Source organism: Protobothrops mucrosquamatus, unplaced genomic scaffold, assembly GCF_001527695.2.
Source record: "Protobothrops mucrosquamatus isolate PMUCROS unplaced genomic scaffold, P.Mucros_1.0 scaffold464, whole genome shotgun sequence".
NCBI lineage: Eukaryota > Metazoa > Chordata > Lepidosauria > Squamata > Viperidae > Protobothrops > Protobothrops mucrosquamatus.
Genome location: NW_015386785.1, coordinates 1,983,137 through 2,010,758, shown reverse-complemented (window position 1 = coordinate 2,010,758; position 27,622 = coordinate 1,983,137). Strand labels below are relative to the sequence as shown.

Below are 27,622 nucleotides of genomic sequence, written 5' to 3'. Positions count from 1 at the left end.
AACCACTGCAATTCCCTGGAGTGGAGCCTGGCCCACGGCACTATGTCTATGGCTGATATCATCTGTCCTAGTACCCTGGAAAGGTTGAGTAGAGAAACCTTCTGCCCCTTGCGTACTTGGCGGATGGATTTTTTCAGGTTGGTCAAACGTTCCTGAGACAGATACACCCGGCATTCCCTGGTGTCTATGACAGCCCCTAAATGCAATAGTCGAGTCATGGGGACCATATGACTCTTGGGAAAGTTTACCGAGAACCCGTGATCCTGGAGCAACCGTACTACCCGATCGAGATCCTGTCGCGCCGAGTGGGCGGAGGTCGACTGGATCAGGATGTCGTCCAGGTAACACTGGACCCTGATCGGTACCATCCGTAGGTGAGCTGCCAGGACCGCCAGGATCTTGGTAAACACCCTGGGGGCCGATGAGAGGCCAAAGGGTAGAGCTCTGTATTGATAATGCTCTCCCTTGTAACTGAACCGAAGAAACCGCCGGTGATCGACCGAGATGGGGATATGGAGATACGCTTCCGTGAGATCGATGGATGTCAGGAAGTCTCCCTTTCTCACGCTCCCCAAAATGGAGCGGAGCGTCTGCATCTTGAATTTTTGATATTTTATATGATGATTCAAATTTTTTAGATCCAGGATGGCTCTCCATCCTCCTGATGGTTTTGGAACGACAAAGAGGACGGAGTAAAATCCCCGACCTCTCTGGTTCACCGGAACGGTTTCTACGGCCCGTATCTCCAGAAGATGCTGGATGGCCTGGCTCATCAAAATCTTTTTGGCTAGGTTTCGGGGGAATGGGCAAGAAATGAACCTGTTTACAGGTGTGGAGATGAACTCCAGGTAGAGGCCGGACCTTATCGTATTTAGAACCCACTTGTCCGTGGTGGTGGCCTCCCATTGGTGGAAGAACAGCGATAGTCTGCCCCCTATGGGAGGTCCCATTGCCAGGGAGTCACCTGGAGCGACGAAATGGCCGGCCGCTCCCACGAAAGGGCCGCTTCCGCTGGTTGCCCTGGTATTGTTGCCTGGGCTTGCTCGCCGGCCTGTCGAATTGCCCCTCCTGTCGGTCCGGTCTGGGTGGGAAAGGACGAAAGGAGTTTGAATAGTTGTATCTATTCCCCCCCCCGAAAGGGCTGCCTACGGGAAACATAATTTTGCCTCTTGTCAGATTTCCTGAGGATGTGGTTGAGGACTTTGCGCTTATCCTTGTTCTCTGAGAGATAAGGGGTCAAAGCCTCACCGAATAATTTACCCCCCTGGTACGGGGCAGAGGACAGACGCCACTTGGATTTGGCATCAGCTTGCCAATGCTTAAGCCAAAGCATGCGTCGACTGGTGATCCCTGAGGCCATAGCTCTGGAAGCAAACTTAGTCGCCTGGAGTGTAGCATCCGAGGCGTATTCCATTGCTGCAACCATCTTACTGATGTCCTGTTGGGATCGGACATCATCTTTGGGGGTGCGAGCCTGCAGTTGTTTTAGCCAACGGTGGGCGGCTCTAGTGAAGAACGACGCTGAGGTCGCTGCCCTAATGGCCCAAGCGGATGCCTGGTGAATCCTGCGAAAAGATAACTCGCACTTACGGTCCTCCAACTTCAATGCTTCCGACACATCCCCAGCTATGGCTGTTGGAGAAATCAATGGCCCGAAAGGCTCGTCCACTGCAGGGACCTCCAGCGCTTCCTCCAATTCCTTTGCCATGTTGAACAGGTTTTTGTCCGTGGCACTCGGAAGGGGAAAGGAGGCCGGTAGCGCCCATTGCTTCTTTACCGCAGTTAGAAACATGGGCGGACATGGGATCCGGTGCTGAGCTGTCACCGGTTCAATAAAATTTGGATCAAATTCCGAATCGGGAGCAACAATAGTCGCTGTGGAAGGGGGCTCAGAACCACGGTGTGCGGTGGAAGAGACCTTGCGGAGCAATGTCACAAATGCCGAAGAGTGGAACATTCCAGTGGGCGCCGGAGCGTCCGCCGACTGTTCCTCTTCCTCAGACATCGGAAACTCCTGGTCAGAGGCCTGATCAGGTAGCGACAAACCCTCAGAATACAAGGATTCAGCCGGAGAGGAGGGGCCGGACTGAGGCTCTTCTGTCTGATGATGGGTAGGAGGGGAAACTATGACTGGAGGTTGAGGAACTGCCCTAGCGTTCAGAGCGCGGTCCACTGCCTGAGCAATCAACATGGACAATCGCTCCTCTGATGGGAAAGCTGTTCGGTCTGGCGAAGCCCAGCCGCTGTGGGTGTAAAAGTGGCCTCTGGTATACGTTGAGGTGACTGAGTAACTGGAATCTGGGGCTCCTGCCCCCGCCCCCCCGTATGAGAATTGTCCAGACGGGCAATTTTTTGCGCCCTAGAAAACTCTCCTGGTGACGTATTTATCTGCACCCTTTAATGTCTTCTTTGCAGATTTTACCTTAGTATTTTGTGCAGTTCTGTCGGATCCCTCCAGATGAGTTGGTATAGAGCTCACGACGGCCAGAGAAGGTGACACGACCTCCATCTCGAGGGAATCCATACTCTCCATCCTCTGATAGCGCAGGGGCTCAAGCGGGGGCCTCCGGTATCTAGAGGGAATTATAACCTTGGGTGCGACCGGACGCAATTCCAAAGGACGTCAGGGACCCAGGTACTGATGCAATCACAGGCGACAGACACGCAATGGGAGTGCCTGGTGCCCGGAATAAACGTGTCACTAACAAGGACCGGTGCTCTGAGGGGTCACTGTGGGTACGCCGAAAAATACAGGAAATAGCTGAATCGAATACACGCCCCAATACTTGCAGTGAGAATAGAATTATGGTAAGCAGCACAAGAACAGGGCTGCAGGCTTCCTAACAAAGGCTGCCAATAATTTTTTCCCCGGAGGCACCAAGCTGGTGAAAAAAGGTTTGCTAAACCTCTGCTCTTATTGCGGTCAAATTTTAATGGAAATCAGTCCTCAGAATTTGTGGGCCTGAGTGAGAAGAGATGTATGAACCACCCACCTGCAGACCACCAGGCCTGCTCAAGGAGGGCTCCCCCTGAAATCTAGTTACCGTACAAAAGTGCGGCCGCGCCTAAATAACGGCCGAAAATGAAATATCTGGGTTCCCTAAACAACGGGCCCACGTGGCCGCCCGATCAAAATGGCGCCCACGCCCGAATCACAGTCCCGTAAGTAAGGGAGGATCCCCGTGAGATGGGAACGGGAACCGCTCAATTCCAACGAGTTAGGAGGATCAGCGGCCCGTTTGTAGCTAATCCCCCTAATTGCCGATAAATTGAGTGAATTCACGATCGCGCGGTCCCCAAAATGGCGGCCGCGCGCGCGAAGAAAGACGATCGGCTTGAGGGCCTAGTAACCGACTTGTTTCTGCTGGAAGGCACGTTGTGTCCTGAGATGCCAAAAAACGCCGCCGCCGCTGAAATGAGGCTTGCGATCGGCCACGGAAGAGCTGATCGGCTTCGTTTGGGGCGCGCGCGCTTTGCTTCAAAAGGCCGCCGAAAATGCTTCTGCGGCCTGTCTCCTAAGAGGCCCTATCGACACCGGGCTCGCAGCCGCGAGCTCCGGAAGGATCCCTGGGATCTAACAGCCGTTAGATCCAGCAACAAATCTAGCCTGAAAGAGCTCCTGGGGGGAGGGAAAAAAGAAGGGACCCCCTTCTGTCTTCCTATGATCCTGCTCCCCCCACTACAGAGCTGAAATTGAAGAAAAAAGGTAAGATCTGGGGCTAGCTTTAGCTAATTAAATTTAGATAAGGGATTCTAATTATGAAAAGGTAAAGGGAAGGAGATGGAAAATTCACCCAAGTCTAGACTGTGCCTAGGAGCCAGAGTTGTACGTCCTGTCCATGGGCAAGATCAAGTCAAGACTGGGCATAGGTCCAGGGACAGGGCGTGACAACTTTGGCTGACTTGATCTGATTGGGCAGGAATACAGTCTCAACCCATGGGGGGATCCTCCATCTCCAGTGCTGGAGAAAACTGCAATTTGCTGGAATGTTTGTTCTGCTGGTCCTTATTTTAAATACTTCTTGATAAGATTACAAATAAGGTAAGGTGTTAGGTGCTCAGGCAAGAAATCTTATTTGTAACAATACAAATCTACAGACATCAGCAAGATGGAGTAGTTTGATTGGAACACACTTTTTAAGACAAAGCTGACTCATAAGAACAAGGTGGAATGGTCATTTCTGCCGATGGTCAGGGTGCACTAAAAAACTCTGTAATTTTATTCCAAAGCATTTAAAAGAAAAAAAAACTAGTAGTGTTAAGTGAGTAAACAGATTAATTACATGAAATTCTATAACATTTCATAAAACCATATAAACAAAAAATTCTATTTTAAATAGTTTTTGTATGTGGAAATGAAATGTATACATAAAATGAAGTTTTCTAGCTATCCGTGAGGTGCAAGTAATCTGCTTTAATAAGCAAAGATAGTCTGACAATGTTTTCAATATATACTTGAGGAACAAGTTGTAGTAGCCTCTACCAAATGCACTCTGTTCATGTTCAATCTGTCAATGCTTTCAGCTCACAAGAGACTTATGTGGAATTAATGGTGGCTACAATATCATAGAAGTCTTATTTTAGCAGATATAGGGATACCAAACAATGAATCCCAAAGGATTTGAAACTGCATGCTGTCAGTTCCATATTTGATTCAAATATGAGCTATCTTGTCAGAAAATATCAGCATCCCATATATTATCAGTAAAACTTAATTTAGCAGCTAAAGTCCTATGCCCAAGAACTTTGTGTGTCGAATTCAAATGATGATGGACTACATTAAGATTGAGCGAAGACATAGGTTGCAAATTCTTATAACACTCTATTTAAGAGTATGACTAGCACCATAGTCATATTTTCTTCCTTTTTCTTTCTCTGGATGTTTTACCAACTTGCCAAGAAAGAGTTCCTGAAAAGAGGAATGTTTGCAGCCACTTGGTGAATCATGAGTGACAACCGTTATGACAGGCTATTTAGCAGTAGCATTGTAGCTCAGTTTTGTAATCAGTCACTTGCCTCTAGAATTGTTGGCAACTGTTCATGAGTAGACACATAAATGATTCTAACTCCTTGCCAGAAGAGCAGTTAGAGAGTCAAGAAGCAAACCAAGACTGGTTGTACAATGTTTTCTTTTTATTGTAAAAATAATTTGCCATTCAAGGCAGCAATTGAGTGTGTGATACAATAGGCTATGAGACTTTGCTGGAGTTGTGTGTCCAGGGGAGTTAGCAACAGGGAACTGGACCTAAGGCTGTGTACAGAAACAAAAACCTAAATATTGAGTCCCCTCAACATGAGAGGCCCTCAGGTCAGAGAAAAGACCTATCCTACCAACCAGAAGTGTGCAAGAAACTTTCATTTCCCAGTAACTCTATTAGGCAAAATGCTGTCCCTGATCCTGAATCTAGCACCTCATTTCTGCATTGGTGTCTAAGGCAGGATAGATGGCAAATAAAACCATTGAAAACAGCATTAACCTCTGCAGGACCTGGTTCCAAAATGTTAGCAATTGTGTTTAACAGATATTTCACTGCTTCAGCAATTATTTCAAAGTCATAAAAACAATTCACCCCATGGCTAAAGTCATCAATCATTTCAACTTCAGATTCAGTGAGCAGAATGAAAAAAATGCTAAACTAAATTCATGGATGGCACTCAGTGCGATCTATAGGTTTTCAAAACAGATGTTCTAGACTCAAGTCTAATCTAATTGCAATAACATAATTTTCAACACTGTTTTCAGATATATTATAACATTCATTTTCAACAATACCAAATGAACAACTCAAAGGGTTTACCTTGCTGATCATCCTGTTCTTGTGTTCGATTCACAGTGAGGTCTAGAGGGCTATCTTGTTCTTCCTGAAGTAGATTTTCGGTTTGGTTCATTTGGAAATCTTTACGTATCAGATTCATTTCATATGATGAACCATTTCGATTTTCTTGCAGTTTACTATTTTTTGAAATATATTCAATTGCAAATTGACGGATCATCTTTTTCATTAATTCCTGAGCAACAAGGGGAATGTTAGGATCACAGTTCTGAGGAAGATCTATGGGAAGAAAAGAGTACCATTCACATACACATTAGAATAAATACCAGTATACCATTCTAGTCCAACCCCCTGCTCAAGCAGGAGACCTTATACCATTTCAGACAAATGGCGGTCCAGTCTCTTTTTAAAAGCCTCCAGTGATGGAGCACCCACAACTTCTGAAGGTAAGACATTCCATTGGTTTATTGTTCTAACTGTCACGAAATTTCTCCTTGGTTCTAGGTTGCTTCCCTCCTTGGTTAGTTTCCATCCATTGCTTCTTGTGTTGCTTTCTGGTGCTCTTCTTTATGGCAGCCCCTCAAATATTGGAACACTGCTATCATGTTGCCCCTAGTCCTTCTTTTCACTATTAAACATACCTAATCCTGCAACTGTTTTTCATATATTTTAACAGGTCTAGGACAACTTAGCACAGGAATCTCGGTGTGGCCATCTCGCCACCACCAAGTTGCCTCTGCCAATTTACCACTGCCAAGTCATCACAGGACAACTCAACATGGCCAATTCACTGCAGGGTCAACTCACCACAGGGAGTTGGAGGGAAACCCAGGCAGGCAGGCAAGCAAGTGGGCAGAGCGATGTTTGGGAGCTTCCCACAGAGCCGGGCAGGCGGTTAGCAAACAGGTAAGCACAGTACAGAGCGCAGCTGGGGGCTGCCCATTTTCTTATTTTGTCACTGCTGCCGCAGGCCATTTGGCAATGGCAGCAGTGTTCGGGCCATTCGGGGGTGGTGACGGTGGGGGAGGCGGGCGGCAAGGAGAAAGCGGAGGCTGGACAAATCTAATTTTCACACACTCCACTGCACCAAGTTTAATTGCTTGTTTGAGTTTGGAATGGTGGCAGCAGCGGGGTGTGTGAAAATGGATGAGCCCAGTCTCCTCGACCTCCCCTGGTAGTCCTTGTCCCTTAGCCCCAAATGTTTGCCCACTTCAGCTTGGTTCTACAATTTTAGTGATACACCAACAGGTATTTCAGCGCAGTCTGAATGATAATTTATTCCATATGAAAGAGCCAAATTAACATAGATGGAAAAGTATCTGGTTTATAATATCTCTAATTCAGAAGAAGCTTCTTTGGATATTTTATTGTTTAATTTTTACTGACAACTGAAAGAACATAGATAGTTCTTTGTGCAGATCTCCACCAATGCATTCTGAATTATTCCTATAATTCCTTTTGTGCTTTTCAGGACCATTCACGAAAAAACAAAACAAAAATAATGCAAGAGCTAATTTAATCAACAATTAAAGCGTTGCATGCCAAAAAGAGCTTACTTTTCAGCCTATCAAGCACTTGTATTGTTGCAAAAACCCCCACAAAGAATAGAGGAGTCCAATTCAAAGCCTGTGGACTCCAACTGAAAAGTTCCTAGTGTATTAAAAGTGGCTACTTTTCAGAGGGTTATTTTTTCTTGTAAATATACTGCAGATTACAAGTAATTTTTGCTTACTAACTGCCTTGTTTAGAGACCATTTGAAGTAACAATAAATAAATAAAAACTAGCTTTGCAACAATTTTTTTTGTTTACAATTGTTGCAGTGTCCCATAGCCACATGCTTCCCAACCAGCTTAAAGTTAATGGAGAACATGAAAGTTCTAGACATGAAAGCTGTCCGGGTGTTCTTGGGTCAGTCATTCTCTCTCAGCCCAACCCATCTTACAGGGTTGTTATCGTAGGGAAAATAGGGGGAGGAATGAATATTATATATGTTCGCCCTTTTGAGTTACTTAAAAGATAATAAAGGCAGAATAAAAATCTAACAAAATAAATGAATAAATAAAGTAAAATTGTAAGTTGCAGTTATGCAATTTTTTGCCTAAAACTATGGTGACTCACATAATGACTAAATGGGAAGTAAGACTGCAAGCCTATTGTGATATTATTTTTTTGTTTACCAACTGCAAAGCTTAGCTCTACAATTACTGGTCCCTCTTATGGCTGCTAAACAAGGACTACCTGTATAACTTATATATATCGTAGAGCAGTGGTCCCCAACCCTTTGGGCATTAGGGACTGATTCGATGGAGGTTTTTCTGTGGATGGAAGAGGACATGGTTTTGCAAACTGCTTGCATCCTACACATATGGGGCTTTGCTTGTTTGTGCATCCCTGTTTCTGCCACCCCATGGCCCAGTGCCAGTCTGTGGCCCAGGAGTTGGAGACCCCTGCCACAGAGTATAAAAATAAAACTTTGGAACTAAGAATTTTACTTCAGTTATGACAAGTAGGATAATGTTACCTGCTTGCCATAAAGAGGTAGCCCAAAATATTTCAACTCAGTTTTAAGTCTTGATATCTTTTCATGGTGAAATTGCATTAATAATTTTATGCTTTTTATTTAAAATATTTTTCCATTTTTCTCCTACCAAAATGTTTTGCAAACTATAACAGAAAACAAACCAGAAAACAAAACATCATAACAGAATGTAAAAATTTACACAGAATTGGTAAATGTAACATAAATTAACCCTATAACATTACATTTGAAATATACAATTCCTGGGTAAATATATAGGGTTATTGTTTTCTGGTGCTAAAAAGAATATAATGTTACAGCTTCAAACCTCCAAGGGCAGAAGGTATTAGCATTTGAGTCTGAGATGCTTGTTATGCTGAAATACATATGGAAAATATTCTGTATAATCTATAAGTAAAAACCCTACAAATGTTTATGTCCTTTTCCTAATGATTTATACAGATTTCATTTTATATTTTTACCCTATAATCTTGTGCTATGAGATTAATTCCAAAAGCATTTATATATAAAAAACAAAAGCACAAAATGTGCTGATAGTATATGTAGTATGCAATGAAATTTAAATACTCTTTTGAGTATCTATGTCCATAAATTACCTTTGTTTTTTTTAAAAAACAAGCAGAATTAAAAATAAAAATAAAAAATGAATTTTATGTAGAATTCCTGCTGAGCACTATATATCACAATATGAAGTCAAGCCTTACCTTCCTTACAAAAGAGTGCATTTAGGTAATTCTCTGCTTGGCACTCAATTTTATCAGTGTTGGACTGGCCCTGAGATGACAACTCCTCTGTAGGTGTTGACTGCAAAGAACCAAGAACTGCTGTAGGATCCTAAAATGAATAAAGAAACCCCACTTTTCTAAGTAAAAGCAAATCTTAATAGAGGAGAGCAAGAAAACTATATATAACTATATATTTATCAATGTTTTATATAGCATAATAGTTTAAATAACATTGGAAATTTGGACAAAATGTGTGTCAAGAGTTAAAAGATCATATACTTACACTGACTATTTCTTTATGCAAATTACAAAAGGAACATTTTTCATCCATAGACCAGTCAGTCACTTCTTCTGGTTCACAGTCTGGGGATGGGAAGCAAGGGAAGAGAGAGGATGACAGAAATTAAATATCATTCCAACATCTAAACTATAACCACAACTTCAAATTTATTCCCCTGCCCAAAATGAGCTAAGTAGGAGATGTTTTAGATCCTTTGACTAGGAAACTGGATGCTAGATCTGGATCAACATAGTTCTGCTCAAAATTTCAGATCATTCTCTTATTCATATACAAGGCAAATTTATCTTCATAAGATAGTGAGCAACTACAAGTAGACTAGCTCATAAGATAAACTATGGTACTCTAAAAGAACACAAGAAGTATCATTCTATGTGCTAATGCAAATACAAATTCCTCTGCATACCTTCTTACAGTTATGGTAAACTGACTTATTTCACTGTTCTGTGCTTAGTAAATAATAGACTCTTTTCATTGTCATTAAGATCTTAGTTCCTTCTAAATAACTGTGTTGACAGAACCCATCTAGCTATTTGATCCCTGAGAATAGGTAATGATCTGCTTCATTAACTTTGCCTAATGCTTTGGTTCTCCATTACAAATCTCTTCATATACTAATAAGACAACAATGTTTAGTGCTTTTTTTTAAAAAAAAAAACACTGTCAGAAATGCAGCTCTGATTTCTGTGAAAAAAATTCCTGGTGTCCCACATTAACTCTTTCTAGAAAATAAAAAACCTTTACTGGATTGAATTGGCTGCCCATTTGAAGTATATGATTCTGGCTAACAAATCTTACAAATGTATCATAAAATGGAGATAGCAACATCCTGAGAATATTCTATACAAAAAGAGTTTAGCCACATCTAATGGTATGTCACTGATCTCATAGGATTTGTGTCTATGATTCAAGTGCACAAATCCACTTCTAAATTTATGTTTATGTACAGTGAATATATTACCATGGGACTACAAGTTTAAAAGTGTCTCCTGTCCCAATAAAGTACAGTTGCATCTTGTAACTTAAATGATCTTTTCATTGACAATATTTTTGGCTTAAGCTGCTTTTATTACTTCTGTATATTGCCATCTCCAACAACTCTTGGTAGTTAATAGTGCTAACATCAAAAACTCAACAACACATTTGACTAATACTATTAGAATTATCCATTTTCTCCTTTAATCCAAATGTGGTACTTCATAAAGGTACTCCACTGAAGGTTCAAAAGCAAAATTCAGTGTGGTCCCAGTTAAAGCAGAATATAATCATTCCAGTGTCAGAGGCAGCATCCTTTCTTTAATCTTAGAACAGTGAAAAACGCTGCTAACATTGGGCTGACTATCTCTACTTTAAAGAAGTTCTATTTCTATAGCATTTAAACATAAGGCATATTTCTGTTACCTTATGATAGGAAATGCTGAATTGTATATGACATCTTTTTCTTTGCTTGTTCAGAACCAAATGCCAAGTTGTTGCATTATGAAGAAAATCTTCCTATCACATATCTTCCAAATCTTTCCCTATAATCTCATTTTTTTATTGCGCTGAGCAGAGAGCTGAATTCAATCACCCCTCCAACTTTTCTGATTTTACGATTCTACTTGCTCTTATTCTCCATTTATGCTATACCTGGGGTCCCCCCCCCTTCCATTCAATTATGTCTAATTCTTGGAGACTACCTGGACAAGTACCTGCAAGGTCCTTCAAAGTTTTTCAGAAGTAGTTTGCCATTGCCTCTTTTCTAGTGCTGGGAGAAAGTGACTGGCCTAAAGTCATGCAGCTGGCTTCATGACTAAGGTGGGAGTAGAATTTACAGTCTCCTGGTTTCCAGCCTGATTCCTTAATCACTACACCAAACTGGCTCTCAAACTCTGGTATGATACTTTAAAAATCGAAGCTGAAGAATCACTACTTCACAGATAACTGCTGAACCACGGTTAATGCTTGTGAGTATCTGGGTATTCCTACCCAGAGTCTCAGATAGGTCAACTGGCATAGCCAAAGAAGTCTCAGCTTCTATGAGAGAACAACTGTAGTTGAAGGAATGTTTTAACATTACAGTGCTTAATTTTCATTGCTAGTGTTGAAACAAGCAGCTCCATAAATTATGACTTGAATTTTGATTGATCATGTTCTGATGACAGAATAAGCTGGGGTCATCTAACTCTCTCTCTCAGCTCAACCTATTTCACAAAGTTGTTACTATGAGAAAAACAGATAGAGGAGTTAAGTGGGAAAGAAGTGTAACAAAAAAGTTTAATAAAAACTGAAGTAGAAATTCCAAATCTATGTGTTGAAGTAGGGGAGTGTAGGGGCAAAAGGCCAACTGCAAGTTATACTGCAACACAAATATCTTTTAACTAATCTAATGGATTCAATTGGGCTTCGATTGCAGTATTTCTAAAGCCAAAGGAATTTATTACAGCCTATTCCAACAACTATTATTTTAAAAAAACCAAACACATACAGTGTTTAAGAAATCTAAGGTACAGTGTCACACTAGGAAATGTCACATATGCCCATTAGTATGATTTTAATTATGAAAACATAAATGTTATTGTATAATTAGTTCTGATAGAACCTATTTGCTATTTTAAGTATTTATGGTACTAAATATTATGTCAAATTTTCAATTTATCATAATCCAGCTAAAATGAAAATCTCAAAACTGTAGGGACTTTCGGTTTTGAAGTCGCGGTTCACGGAAAGACGGACGCAGAGAAGCAGAGCTCTGCCTCCAGCGCCCTATTTCTTCCTGCTGGAGGCCTGAAAAGGGCCTGAAATCACCCGGAGAGGCGATGAAACAAGAGGGGACTCTTGTAGATTGCAGGGAGATGGTGGTCGACCTGCTTGATCCAAGGAAGCCCTCAGAACCGACAGGAGAAAGACTGGCTGCACCCATGCAGCCAGTCAGAAGCTGCTGACCTCCGGAGGAAAAAAAAGCAGTATTTAACAAGCGCGAGCAACATGTTTGAATCTGGGTGAGATCATTTTCCTTCGTCTATGATTTTAAAAACTGTTCTTGGGGGAAAAAAAACACGATCTGAAAGCAAGGAAACTCCCAGAACTAAAGGGAGAGTTTTCCCCCACTTTTTTCACCCCCTCTCCCAGAATAAAAGCGGCGGTTTAAGCTTTCTTGGGGGAAAATAGAGACTATAAAATTAATTTGGACACAATAGAAAGAAAAAAGTTTGGGGAGTTATAATTTCTGTTTTTTTACCTTTCTTGGAGAGTATCGGAGCAAAGTTTTTTGTTTGGAAAATTACAAAACGGATAAATAATGACATCTAGTGGTGAAAAAAAGAACTACACCAAGTTCTATTTAAATTTTGTCTGAAGTGAGGGAACTTGGATTGAAGCCCAGACACAGATAACAGACTAAACTCTTTGATGTTTCTGAACTTCATAACCTTGTAGATTGCAGCTGGAAAAAGAGAAAAACTTTTTGGGCTGTCTTTTCTGCAGGATGGATTACAACTAAAACTACAAACTATTTTGAAGCCATCTGGCTTCCTCGGATTACAAATATTGTTTGACCTGTAATTTTATAAACCATTTAGAGACTGACTGAATGGCAAGGAATTATCTACAGCAGTGGTTCTCAACCTTCCTAATGCCGTGACCCTTTAATACAGTTCCTCATGTTGTGGTGACCCCCAACCCCTCATCCAGCTGGCTGGGGGGTATCAAAAACTTGACCAAAAAAAAAGGAAAAAAATGGGAAAGTATAGGTAGTCCTCGACTTACAACAATTCACTTAGTGACTGTTTGAAGTTACAACAGCACTGAAAAAGTGAATTATGATCATTTTTCACACTTATGATTGTTGCAGCATCCCCAGGGTCATGTGATTTACATTCGGATGCTTGACAACTGATTCATACTTATGACGTTCACAGTGTCCCAGGGTCATGTGATCAATGGCCAGGGGGCGTGGCCAGCTGATCACTCAGGTTGCAGAGTGCCTGTGGGGGGGAATCTGTGGGTCTCTGGGATGGGACTGGGGTGGGTGCCTGCCTTCCTTCCCTCCCTTCTCTCCCCTTGTCCCTTCCTTCTTTTCTTCTTTTCCTTCACCTCCCTTAGTCTCTTCCTCCTTCCCTCCCTCTTTCCCATTGTCCCTTCCTTCTTTCCTTCCTTTCCTTCCCCTCCCTTAGTCTCTTCCTCCTTCCCTCCCTCTCTCCCATTGTCCTTTCCTTCCTTTCCTTCACCTCCTTCTTAGTCTCTTCTTCCTTCCCTCCCTCTCCCATTGTCCCTTCCTTCCTTCTTTCCTTCCTTTCCTTCCCCTCCCTTANCCTCCTTCTTAGTCTCTTCCTCCTTCCCTCCCTCTCCCATTGTCCCTTCCTTCCTTCTTTCCTTCCTTTCCTTCCCCTCCCTTAGTCTCTTCCTCCTTCCCTCCCTCTCTCCTATTGTCCCTTCCTTCCTTCCCTCTTTGTCCCTCCCTTCCCTCCCTTCCCTCTCTCATTGTCCCTTACTTCCCTCCCTCTTTGTCCCTTCCTTCCTCCCCCCCTCTGTGCCCAGGAAGGGACAAGGGGAGGGGGATAGGCTGCCAGCGTGGCTGGGGGCTTTGCTGCTGGCAAACCTGCCTGTGCACAGGCAGAGACAGAGGAGAGCTCCGCCCATCTCACTTGCTCAGCTTCGCTGGAAGACATGCCGCTTGCTAAGTTAGCAGAAACGCCAGGATCAGCGCCGGGCTACAGCTGATTCGCGCTTCTGCTAAATTAGCAAGCGGCATATTTTCTAACAAAGCTCGAGCAAGTTTGCTGGGCAGGAGCCAAGGAGAGCAGCTACAGCTGATCTGCGCTTCTGGGCTACTCTGCAGAAGCGTGGATCAGCTGTAGAGGCTCGCCCTGATCCTGGACAAGAGGGAAGAAAGGAAGGATGGAAGGGACAAGGGGAAAGAGGGAGGGAAGGAGGGACAAAGAGGGAGGCGAAGGAAAGGAAGGAAGGAAGGAAGGGACAATGGGAGAGGGAGGGAAGGAGGAAGAGACCAAGAGGGAAGGAAGGAAAGGAAGTTCCAGCCAGCAGAGGCTTGGCAGAGCCTGGCTGCCAAGGAACAGAAGAGCGCAAAGCCAAGGAGAAGAAGGTGGCGGTTTCCTCCCAAAGGGGGCTCCTTTTCTCCACCCCTTCCCTGGGTTTGTGGGGAATTTCTTGTCACCAATGCTGACAGGTGCTCCTTCGAGCCCACCGCAAGCTTTCTCGCCGCTTTGCTTCTCCCCTCCCCCCGCTTTCGTGAGGATTGTGGCGCCCTTGGGAAGCCGATTGTGCTTTGAAGCTTAGGAGAGGAGGAGGAGTCCCTTCCTCCCTCTCTCCATCAAGCCCCGGCGGGCTCGACATGAACGGGCGGAGGAGGAGTCGAGGACGGGCAGGGTGGCAAAGGAGACCGGCTGACAAGCGCAAGTTCGGGGGTTGCCAGCTGATGGGCGCAGGAGTTGGGTGCTGCAGCGGCCTCCCCTTCGCTGACCTGCGTGCACGAGAAGAAGTCAATCCGGTTGCTGCACAATGAGTCTCTGGGGAGGGCGGGGCCTTGCTCTGCGCCTGCGCTCTTCATGCGCCCCTGCAGGGCACATTTGGTAGAGTTCGTGCAGACTGCCGCCAAGCAGCATATTTTCCACAAACAAATGAGGTGGAGCGGAGGGGGGGAGGGAGAGAAGGCGGTTGACAAGCCCTGCCTAAGACCATCGGAAATATGTGTTTTCCGATGGTCTTAGGCGACCCCTGTGAAAGGCTCGTGCGACCCCCAAAAGGGTCGCGACCCACAGGTTGAGAACCGCTGATCTACAGTAAGACATTTTGGAGTATAATTCTGGCAGATTGGCAATTTTGGATTTTGGAACAATTGGCCAGAGCTGGAATCAGAAGATAGAAGTGGATTATAAACTTTTTTCCCTCTCCCCATTTTTTTTCTTTTCCCTTTTGTTTTTGTTTTTTTCTCTTTTTCTTCTTGTTGTCTGGGGAGCCTTTTGGATTATAAACTTTTAGTCTCAGAACTACTTAAGGACAGTGGAAGCTTAACTGTTGGTGATTTTCTTTGGAGAAGGCCCTATGGACTACTCTAGAAGTGAGCCTCACAAACAGAATTGGATTACAAACATCTTCTTCTTCTTCTTCTTCTTCTTCTTCTTCTTCTTTTTTGTTCTCCCTTATTTTTCAGGGAGTTTATTGGATTATACAGACTATAGATAAAAACTGTAAGAGTTATTTAAGACAAATTTAAATTATACATTGTGATATTGAATACAAGATTAATGGTTTGTATAAGGCAGATATCTAGGAAAAGTATTAGAGTTGATAACAATTTTGGGGGGTGGAATTAAAAATGAGTGTTCCGAAATTAGCTAAAACTGGCAAGAAAACATCCTCAGCCCCACCCTCCACCTCTGCAAGCCTTGTGTATCAGAGATCAATCGAATCAATGCTTCAACAAGAAAAATCTATCAGTTTTCAGAAGGAGATGCAAGCGGCATTACAAGCAATCTAAGAGGCAATCTCCTCCCACAAAGAAGATACAAGGAAAAACCATGAGGAGACAAAAGACAACTTTCATAAAATGAATCAAGAAATTCATAACATAAACTCTCAACTAGAAAGTTTCCGACAGATGGTTACAAAGAATGAACAAAGATTTCAGAAAATAGAAGACAAGTCAGTAGAGACTGATCAGAAGATGGAAGAAATAAAAGATGAAAATCAGAAGCTGATGCAGGCAAATAGAGAATTGGAAGATTCAATGGCAGTTTTGGAAGTGGAAAAGGCATCTTTTAAGATTTCAAAACATAATGGAGGACAAAAAGGGGCTCTTGTGGATTTGATGACAGAGCTATTGGCTGAAGCACTGGAAATCAGGAAACAGGAAATGGAAGGAGAGATAGACCAGATATTTCGAGTCAATTCAAGCTATGCGAGGAGAAATAAAGTCCCTAGAGTACATGTTAGATTTGTCAAAAGATCTATAAGAGATGAGATATTGAGAAGAGCGAGAGATGATCTTCTACGTTATAAAGAAAAGGAAATTGTAGTGCTGAAGCAGATCCGAGGAGTAAAAGAGATTCAAGAAAAGAATACCAATTCCTGACCAGAAAATTAATTGAAAAAGAAGTGAACTTCAAATGGCTGATTCTAGAAGGGATTTTAATTAATTGGGACATGAAAAGATACAGATTGGACACTGCACTCAAGGCAATGGAATTTTAGGAGAGATACAAAGCTTTTTTTGGAAGGGGAAAGTCCTGAATTTCATGCAGAGAGAGAAGCAAAAAAACAGGAAGAGATAGCAATAGAAGGAGCAGCCAAACCAAGGGAAGAAGAAGAAACAGAAAACACAAACATAGAAGGGGCAAAAGCAAGAGAACAAAGACAGATAAGAACAACTAGGAGAATAAAACTTAAATATACTTGAAGAAGGTGGAGAAGGAAAATGGGATGCTTTCAATGAATATAAATGGATTGAACTCCCCCACAAAAAGGAAAAAAAATTGTTACACGACTACGAAAATTTAAAATTGATATAGTTTGTCTCCAAGAAACACATATTAAAAGACAACATTACAAACTGTTGGAACAACTGAAAATCAGGAAACTTCACTTCACACTAGCACAACAAAAGAAAAGAGGAATAGCTTCATATATCAAAGAGACAATGAACCCCAAACAAATGTATGCAGATGAAGAGGGAAGAATATTAATGGTGGAAATAATGATAAATCAAAAACAGATATTGATGGTAACAATATATGCTCCTAATAACAAACAAGAATAATTTTATCAAAAATTACACAAAAAAATAGTGGAATTGGAATATCAAAATATTTGTTTAATGGGAGATTTTAATGCAATAGTAGATGGAAAGCTGGACTACAGGGAAAAAAGAAAGGAATACACTACTTAAGATTTTCTTTAAAATGGCGGAAGAAATCTGTATACAGGATATATGGAGAGAAAAGAATTCCAAAAAACTACAATACACATTTTATTCAAACAGGCACAAATCATGGTCTAGAACTGATAATGATATAGATATGCCCTAAATTAAGCACGATTATACAACAGGTTGAGATAGAAAACAATATATGGGCAGATCATAATCTGATAAAGATGACTTGGAGAGGAGCTAAGAAAAAACTAAGATGGTCTGAATCAATCTTTACTGAAAGAGAAAGAATTTATACAAATAGTAACAAAGGAAATGGATTTTTTCTTTAAAATAAACAAAAAAAGAGACATCGCTTCAAAATGTGTGGGATACAGCTAAAGCATACTTTAGAGGTTTGGCTATAACTTCCATGGCAAAAAAGAATAAAGAAAAAATGCAACAACAAACCAAGTTAAAGGAGGAATTTATAAAATTGTAATTGGAACTACAAAGAGATCCACAAAAGAAAACTCTTAAAAAGCAAATGGAAATAATAAAACACAAATTAAACCTAGCAGAGGGTGAAAAAATGGCCCAACAAATTAAAATGGCAAAACAAAACTTTTTTGAAAACACTAATAAACCGGGTAGGTGGTTAGCATACAAACTGAAAAAAGAGAGGAAAAAATTGATAAAAAAAACTGCAAGATTCAAAAGGCGATTTACAATTCCAAAATGACAATAAAAAAATCAAAGACTTTTACAAGACACTTTACGACACAGAAGAAATTTTGCAAGAAAAAAATAAAGCAATACATAAAAAAGTTGACTTACCAAAAATCTCAGAAAATATCTAAAATATGCTAAATAAAAAAATATCAATGATGGAGGTAATGGAGGCCATAAAAAGGCAAAAAAATGATAAGACCCCGGGTCCAGATGGGCTACCTGCAGAGTTTTATAAATGCCTACAATATACATTAAGCCCTTTAGTGAAAGAACTATGTAATGAGGTACTTTTAGAGGCTAAAATATCAAATATTTGGACAGAAGCCAATATTAGTTTAATACCCAAAGAAGACACAGACTTGACACAGATAAAAAGTTATAGACCAATATCTCTATTAAATGTGAATTAATTTTTTTTGTTTCAATAATAGCAGAAAGATTAAAGAGATTTTTGATTGAATTTATACACACAGACCAAAATGGATTTTTACCTAAGAGAAATTTGTACGATTGGTTAGAGATAAGGAGGATCGCTGATTAGTTGATATCGTAAGGACTTCTTATTAACACCTATATTAGGACACAACTGAAAGATATGTAAATACAACGTTGACGACTGAAAGATGGTTTACCAAAAAATTTACAGATGTTATATGTATAGTTTGTTATACTCTGTCCTGTTATAGAATGTATTTTAAGTTTCTGTTTTTCTTTCTGTAACATAAGGTAATACCAATAGCAGTGTTGTTGCCAAGGAAGTTGAATCATGTCCACTTCTGTTTTTAAATGTACATTTAATAAAATTTGTAATAAAAAAAAATATATTAGGCAAGACTCAGAAATTAAAGGAATGAAGATAAAAGATGAAAAATATAAACTACAAGCATTCGCGGATGACTTGGTTTTCATATTAGAAGTGTCGCTTGTGACAAGCTCTAAGCTTCTGAAAAAGATAGAAGAATTTGGAGAAGTGGCAGGACTGAAAATAAATAAAGAAAGGCCAAAGTGATAACCTTACAGATAAACAAAAAAACCAATTGTCAGAAAAAAACAGATCTTCAAATAGTTAAGAAAGTTAAATACCTGGGGATATACTTAACAGCAAGATGTGCAACAATAAAAGAAGACAACTACGTAAAACTATTAAAACAAATAAAACTAGACCTGGATAAATGTAAAAATCTACAACTCTCAATGTTAGGGAGAATAGCAACAGTGAATATGAATATCTTACCAAAATTACTCTTCTTATTTCAAACAATACCTATAAAATTGAGAATTTTTTTGAACTAAATACACTGATTTTGAAATTTATTTGGCAAGGAAAAAAAGCCAGAATTAAATTAAAAATGCTACAAGCGAAAGAAAATGAAGGATTTGGGCTCCCAATTTGGGTCCTATACTACAGTATCAAGCATTTGTATTAACATGGTTAAAAGAATGGATAACTCTTAGACATAAAAGATTACTATACCTAGAAGGGCATGACCTACAACTTGGATGGCATGCCTTCCTATGGTATGGGAAGAATAAAATACATAGATACTTTCAAAACCACTACATAAGAAACGCATTTGTTCTAGAATGGGAAAAAGTAGAAGCGAAAATTTACATGAAAATACCTGGATGGCTTTCAACAATGGAAGTGTTTGTTCACCCACACCTAATTAAGTATGAGCAAATTGTGACTTATAAAGACATTTTGAATATTGAAGGAAAATTAAAATCTAGACAAGAACTAGAAGAACTAGAATTTGCCACACCTGCAAATTCAAATGAGATATGAAAAAGATGCTAAAACATCTGGATTCTATAAAGGACAGAATTTGACCAGATACTATTGGCATCAGATGAAAAATTGATTAAGAAACTGTATAAGTACATGCTAAGTTTAAAGATGGAAGAGGAACAAGTTAAAGAAACAATGATAACATGGGCAAAAAACGTTGGGCATAACATAGAGCTAGAAAACTGGCAAAGACTTCGGGAAAGAAATTCTAAAATACCAAAGGTGGTGGCTTACAAAGAAAACCTATATAAAATGTTTTACAGATGGTACTGACCGCCTGTGTGTGAGGTTAGCAAAAACGTTTAAAAATATGTCTAGCAATTGTTGGAAATGTAGACAAAAACCAGGCACATACTATCATCTTTGGTGGACATGCTAAAAGGCTAAAAGATTTTGGTCAAGACTACATATATGGTTAGAGAAAATGATATATGGTTAGAGAAAATGATAAAAAAAACACGTAGATTTTAAGCCAAAATTATTTCTATTAGATGTAATTGCAGGAAATAATGAGAAAGAGTGTGCATATTTAATGTTACATGCTCTAATTTCAGCGAGAATTGTATTTGCTCAACATTGGAAAGATGAAGAATTCCCAGCAGAGGAAGTGATAATCAGGAAAATTTTGGACTGTGCAGAAATGGACAGACTTATATTGAAAATGAAGGAGAAAGAAGATTCAGAATACTTTAGATTAGAACATGGGATACATTTTATCAAAGGCTAGAAAAATGAGGTAGAGAGAAAGGAGTTTAACATGTATTAGTAAGCTAAATATTGGAACCCAGATAACATGTTGCTGATAAAGTATTAAGGATTTGTGATTATAAAAAATTAATAAAATATGGATATAAAAAAAGAAAATTTCAAAACTGCAAGTTCAAGACATATTTATATATTTCCAACATAAATCAGCTGAAATGTGTACCTGTCTCATTTGGGATTCACACACATGCACATGCACACACACATTAAATAAAAATGAGTGTACAGTTAAGCAAATTATATATTTATAGTTTTATTTTAAATTATGTCAGTGCAGATTAATCAAACAGATAAGTAATAAACAAAATGGTAGTGAAGAACAATTTTAAGTGTTTATCAGAGAATAAAATATTCTAAAAATGATGAACAGTTTTTGGTGGATATCTAAAAGTCAGCAAATTTAATGCTAAATGTTGTTGAAAAAGATCCTATAACAAATGTAAACCTCATTTCTAATGAAATATAAATAACTGAAAATTAATCTGCACACATATGTAGCCACAAGTAACACATAACCCCTTCCCCAAATCTGCTGTTTGAATTTTGGATTAAGAGACATGAAGCGCTTCCGGTGCTGATGTGTTTGTTGCCTTTTTGTTGCCTCGAGGCACTCCCTGCCTGCTCCAAACCCCAGAACCAGATTTTCCTGGGGTTTCTTTGGGTGGATTAAAAAATAGTTGGTTTATTATTAAGGGTTGCAAGTTGCATACTGTTTACTCTGCAGTGGCCCCAGTGCAAAGAGTGTCTTTGCTTTGAGATTTTTCCTAAGAGTGCAGTGCTATTCCCAAACTGGGAACAGGCCAATTTTAAGAAGTATATGTATACTGTACTCCCCTCCCCCCAAGGACCTCTTTTATTCTTTTCTTTTATATTCTTACAATGGAAGAAAGCAAAAGGTTAAGATTTCCCGCTGAGACTTCCGGTTGGATCGCGGCGCCGATGGCAGCTTCCCTTCGAGGCTGCCTGCCCCGAGGACACGTTAGAGCCGCAGGAACAGCTGTTCCGCAGCTCAATCCCCCTCCCCGGGCAAAGGGGAGGGGGCGAGCTTCCCCGATAGGGGTAGAGCTCCTTAGCTTTCGCATTTTTCCAGCTGTGAGGGCTAGGTGAGCTCCCCCAGAGTCGGGGACTTCTCCGTGCTTCGGGCTCCTTCGTTCAATAGAACGAAGCCAGACGCGCATCTAATCTCTGCTGCTTTAGGAAATTAATGACTGTGAGTACATCTAGTATGCAGACAGAGCCTAACAGGATCTTTTGAAAACTGTTTGAAATGGGACTTTAACTCTGGAATCTTCTTTGTATTTATTCTAATTTGAAGAAGGAATATGGCTGCGGAAGGGCGTTTCTTTTCGTTTGATTGAAACTTATGAGACTTTCGTTTTCTGGAAATACATGAGACTTTTACTTTTTGGAAACTTTCTCTCGGATTATTTTATTGTAACAGATTTAGCTACTTTGGATTGTTTGTGCAAGTACTCCTCCTCCATTGTTGTTTGAGGTTCTTATAAGACTATTAGATTTTTTCTTTTAAGATTTTTATAAGATTTTTTGAAAGAGAAAAGTAAAATGGCCTCTAAACGTGTGGGATTTTTTGTTTCTCAGAAAAGTACGATCTCCTCTGCAGCTGTTTTAACATCACAGCAATCAAAACTTGATATGCCTCCGCCTTCCCCCCTAACTTCAGCATTTATATTGAAAGAGATACAGGATGTATTGAAAGACATTGTAAGACAGATTAGAATGGATATGGAGAAACTTACTGATAAGAAATTTGAAGAGAAAAATGCAGAGATGAGAAAAGATTTATTGCTTGCCTTTCAAGGCTTAGCATGTCATGAAGAATGTGTTGATGGATGGGATGAGGAAGTAGAGCAACATGTTGAAAGTTTGGAATTTGAACTGGAAATGGAGGAAAAAGTGGACTTAATTCAAAATGAGGTCGTTATGTCACAATATAGAGAATTGGAACATGTTTCAATAATAAGAGAAAATCCTCGAGAGAAATCGGAGGAAGAGGATGCAGCAGATTTGGTTATGGTTCTGAATTGTCAGCCCGAAGATATTATGAGAGAAATGGGAAAAAATTATAGAATTAATTTACGGGTTGCAAGACAGAAAAACCTTCCAAGAGATGTTGTTATCTACTCTTCTAGAAAATCAATTCGTAATGGAATCATTCAGCTTTTTTATAAGCAGAAAATACCACTTAAAGTATTTAGAAGAAGAAAAGATTCTGCCCTTTTGTCCGATAAGGTACCAGGAAGGAAGGAATTTATGAAGATTAAGTGGTTGAAGGAGTTATACTATTATCAAGTGCGACAAAATTACAAGATCAAGATGAAACTAAGTAACAACTTAGAGGCAATCAGAAAACTTAGAGAATGACCCGTGCAGCTTATAGATGCAAGAAAGAGAGTACTTAAAAATGTGGACGTATGAACTGAGATATTAATTTTGGAAATAAGAATTTTTTTTTGTTTTTTTAATCTAACTGCAAGAAGAATGAATAAGGCTGTGAAAGGATGTTTTTTTTTTCTTTTCTCTTCTTTGATTGATTTTGTTTAGGGAGCAATTTATTATGTTAATAATAGAGTAGATTATGAATTTTAGACTATTATTGTTGTTTATAACAGTTTACTTATTATTATTTTTAATTGTTAGTATGATCTTATTATTAGTGTGTTTAATAACTGGATATGGGTCTAAAAGAGTGGGGTTTTTTTTTTAGTGAAGTCCAGATGTTATTGTTGCTTAAATGATAAAGAGAGTACTTAAAAATCTGGACGTATGAATTGAGATATTAATTTTGGAAATAAAGATTATTATTTTTTTGCTTTTTAATCTAACTGAAAGAAGAATGAATAAGGTTATGGAAGGATGTTTTTTTTTCTCTTCTTTGATTGATTTTGTTTAGGGATCAATTTATTAATAATAGAGTAGATTATGAATTTTAGACCATTATTGTTTAAATGTTATAACAGTTTACTTATTATTTTTAATTGTTAGTATGATGTTATTATTAGTGTGTTTATTAACTGGATATGGGTCTAAAAGAGTGGGGGGGGTTTTTTGTTTTTTTTTTAGTGAAGTCCAGAATGTTATTGTTGCTTGAATGATTTAGTTTTATTTTTTATTTCTTAATATATTAATATCATTGCGTTTAATTGAATCTTAATTGAATTTTAGAGTACTTATTTTTAATTTTAACTATTAATATATTATTATTATTGTGTTTATTAATTATATATCTGTTGAAAAGAGAGTTAAAGAAGGTTACAGATTTGTTATTTTAACAGTTTTCAGACAGAGTTAAAGGAGATTATAGATTTATTATTTTTATAGTTGTTTAAAATTATTTAGAGTATGATTATTTTATTACTATTCCTGTGATTGGCTCTGGGAAGTGGGGGGGAGGGAGGGGGGTGGAAGGGTGGGTTTGAGGGAGGGATTTATAATGTAAAATGTTATAAAATTTTCAATTAAAAAAAAAAAAAAAAAGATTTCCCGCTGAGGTACATTGGGATTCAAACTCTGATCTCACTTAACTCAAAAATAATATGTTATATCAGCTGTTCCTTGAACTCATCCAAACTGAAAATGTATTTTGCATATTTATCTGGAAGTAAGTCCCTCTGTACAGGTAATCTTCATCTTCGAGTTATGACAGTTCACTTAGTGATGATTCAAACTTTCGACACCACCCCTAAAAGTACTTACGAGTTCAGAAGTTACGAATGTTGCAGCACCACTGCAGTCGTTCAATCTTACGACTGCCCGCAGAGATGTGTAACATTTCCCGTCTATTCCCCCCTCCCATCCTGTCAACGATCACTCACTTACCTTTCGAAGATCTGCAGAGTCAGGGCCATGTGGCAGAAAGGCAATCATCTCCTTACACACCCTTCTGTCCCCTTTGCAAAAAGCTTTTGGCGTGGAAACGAAAGCCATTGGGGGTGTGATCTCGCGCTCCTTCAGACCTCCTTTTTCTGTACCAAAATCTTTTGCAAAGGGGATGGAAACCTTTGGGGGCGCTATCTGATATCTCAGTGGGTCAGGGAGGCCTTAGGTAGTCAGAAGCACTAGGCTCCCCATGGTCTTCCACACCCTGAGATGCCTCATATGCACTTAACGACCTGTGCATTCAATTAACCAATGCATTGGGTAAAGCAGGGAGAAATCACATTCATTTAACATGATCCAATTAATGAATCCTTAGATTACGAATGTAATCGATAAGCTCTATTACATTCATAACTCGAGGATTACCTGTATTCTGTGAGGGAGGTGGGAAGTTTTAAAATTTGATGAATAAATAAGTAAATAAATAAAGTTAAACAGGACTGATTACATATATGGAAGATTACATAGGCAAAGTGCTTTTTCCTACTTTCTACAGGAGACTTTAAAAATGAAACATGAATTAAAAATGTTGCTTGTTAACCTGTTTGCAAAAGATCCTATTTAAAAGTAACAAGAAATTCTGTTATTTAAATTACTCTCCTGAACTTCTGAAGAATTTGACATTATTTTCTGATGTCATCTATACAACCCAGATTGCAGGACTTCCATGAGTTTATGGAAAACATGAGACTTAAAAATAGCATTTCTGGCTTTCTCTCTTAAGCAGAATTTTACATTCTAGTCTCCACCATTTCAGACTCCAAATTGGAGATCACATGTATAAATGATCCATGTGAAGAATTCCTTTTCTGTTTGACATTTTTCCTATTTTATTTTTATTTTTAATGTGTTTTTATTATCAATTCTGCTCAGTGACCACAATAAAAATTATTTTTGTTAGGATAATAGTGTGTTTGTCTTTCATTGAAGATCCTTCTTTTCTGAATTTATATGTAAGTTAAATTACAAACACATGAAAGAGTCTTTAATTTTAATTAACTATGTCAAACATCGAGTCTCTTTTCAATAGACAGACCTCCATTTAATTATTTACTCATCAAATTTCTAGGCCTCCTGATAATTCTGGGCAGGTTCACAACTAAAAATAGTAGAAAACAGAAGAATAGAACAGGTGTCAACCACAGGGAATAAATTAAAAAGAACATTTGCTCCATCCTCCCAACCATTCGCAAACCCCAGGCCTGGGGGATGAACCAAAATTTAAGGGCCACTTAAACGTGGGTAGGATAGGTAGGATGGGAACCATACATGCATCCAGGGAGACCCTGTTCCAGATGGCAGGTGTAGCAATAGGGAAGAATTGCTTCCTGGATCCTGGTCGGTTCACTGTTTAATTAATAGAAGCCAAAGCAAGCCAACTCTGTTGGATTGTATAGAATGGGCAGACTCTATGGGAGACAGATGAGCATTTTGATAACTAGGTCTTTTGCCATATATGGTTTTGAAGGTAATACAGGAACCCTGAATTCCACCTGGAAGCTAACTGATTAGAATAGCTAATGCAGCATAGGTATTACATGGGTAGATATTTATCCATTGCTACTTGTGCCACCTGTAGTTTCTGATTGTCTTTTTAAGAATAATCCCATATAGAATCTACTGTAACAGTATATCTGGAAGGTGATGAAGGATGACTGGAAGAAAGGATTTTTTGTCCAAGAATGGACACAACTCTCATATAGGTTGATCCTCTGCCACCTGCTCCTTCAGCTGGAAATGACAATCAACCCAGATTACACTAGTTCTGACTAGAACAATGCAACCCCATTCAGGACTAGAAGATTCATCGAACCAAGTAATTGAAGAACCTACTTTATTTTGCTAGGATTGAGTTGAATCCTTTTCTCTTTATCTAAACAGCGCCCAAGCACTGGAACAAGGCAGGATTATTTAGTTGAGATGTTCAATCAAGTATCATCCGCATACTGATAATATTTGTCTCCAGACCAACAGTAGCAACTTGTAGATATTAAACAATAGAATGACTGGGACTGGCTACAGAAAAAGACGGAAAACCACCATTTTTACAAGCAGTTGGTCCAAAACATCCAGATAATCTGTTTCATCCTTGGTCCTTTGTAATTGCAACTCAACCATCTTCTCAACAAATTTCTCCCCAAAAGGGAGGTTGAAGAATGCCTGAAGATTGTCTAGGACACTGGAGGAGTGGATGCATTAATGCTTTTTCAAGGCCAATAGATACCTTCTCTTAAGGATGTAACATCATTACATGGACCCAATTTCATATTATCTCTCAGACAACCCTCATAAACCAGTAAGGATATAATAAAAAGATGGCCAATTAATAGGGCTGTAATGGAATGTGCAAATGGCCTTGGGGAAAGGGGGGAAGAGATGCTGGTTTAACTGAAAGGGCTGACTAGAGCCAAGGATCCTGTTTATTTCTTCACATGTCAGTTCTTCCTTGTTAACCAAACAAGGAAGCACCTCTGTCACTTCAACTGGATTCTAACTCAGTGAGAGTTCAACCAATTAATCTGAGCAATTTTATCTGCTTAGATGCCTAGAAAAGTATATTCAGTGCCATGCAAATAGTCCCATGCAAGAATGTGCCACCCAAAAAAGAGCTGTTGAATAGCAGATGCAATAAGAGTAGAGAATTAACTGAATTTTGCTGCTCATCTTCGTGGTGTAATTTCTCATATAGGCTTTTGCACATGCTTGGTCAGATTCATTCTTTGTCTTCCTCCAAAACAGCTCTAAACACCTCTTCAGGTGTTTTATCTCCAGGAACTCTTCAAAAAAGAAGTATTTTGGGATCACCAGGCAGTAAGAAGCCACATAGAAATAATCTGATCCACCACATTTGCTAATAGAAATCTAAAATGACTAGCAAGGAAGTTCAGGAGATGGTTTTCATTACACAAGTACCCTGAGTGCTTTTAAGCAAGTTCACCAGACCCCTTTCTCACTGGACCTATTTAAAGGAAATATAGCCAGTGGCCAGTTGAAGACTACCCCAAGAACCTACATTCTTTGACTGTTCCTATTCCAAGGCCAGGAAATGGCAGATTTTCCTGTCTGACTGTATTCCAAAGTTTTGATGGGCTTGCCATGTTCAATAAATGCCACTGTCATTATCTTGGCAAATAACTTTTTCAAATTTTGCATAAATCATGCCATAAAGACACAGTCAGATCATTAATCTATTACCACAAAAGCACAGTAACACAAATAAGAACAAATACCGTATTTTCCGGCTGATGCTGTGTAA

At 39.5% G+C, this 27,622-nt stretch overlaps 1 protein-coding gene across 1 annotated transcript in view; it reads right to left on the bottom strand.

Moving 5' to 3' along the window:
- LCORL (ligand dependent nuclear receptor corepressor like) overlaps positions 1–27,622 on the bottom strand; it is a 44,497-nt gene that overhangs the window by 6,921 nt on the left and 9,954 nt on the right. Inside the window, exons 2-4 of the mRNA XM_015816554.1 lie at positions 9,323–9,402; positions 9,019–9,148; positions 5,799–6,053 (exon numbers count right to left, since the gene is read on the bottom strand). Coding sequence (XP_015672040.1) covers positions 5,799–6,053; positions 9,019–9,148; positions 9,323–9,370 — 433 coding nt within the window. The 5' untranslated portion in view covers positions 9,371–9,402. The remainder of the gene's footprint in view (positions 1–5,798; positions 6,054–9,018; positions 9,149–9,322; positions 9,403–27,622) is intronic.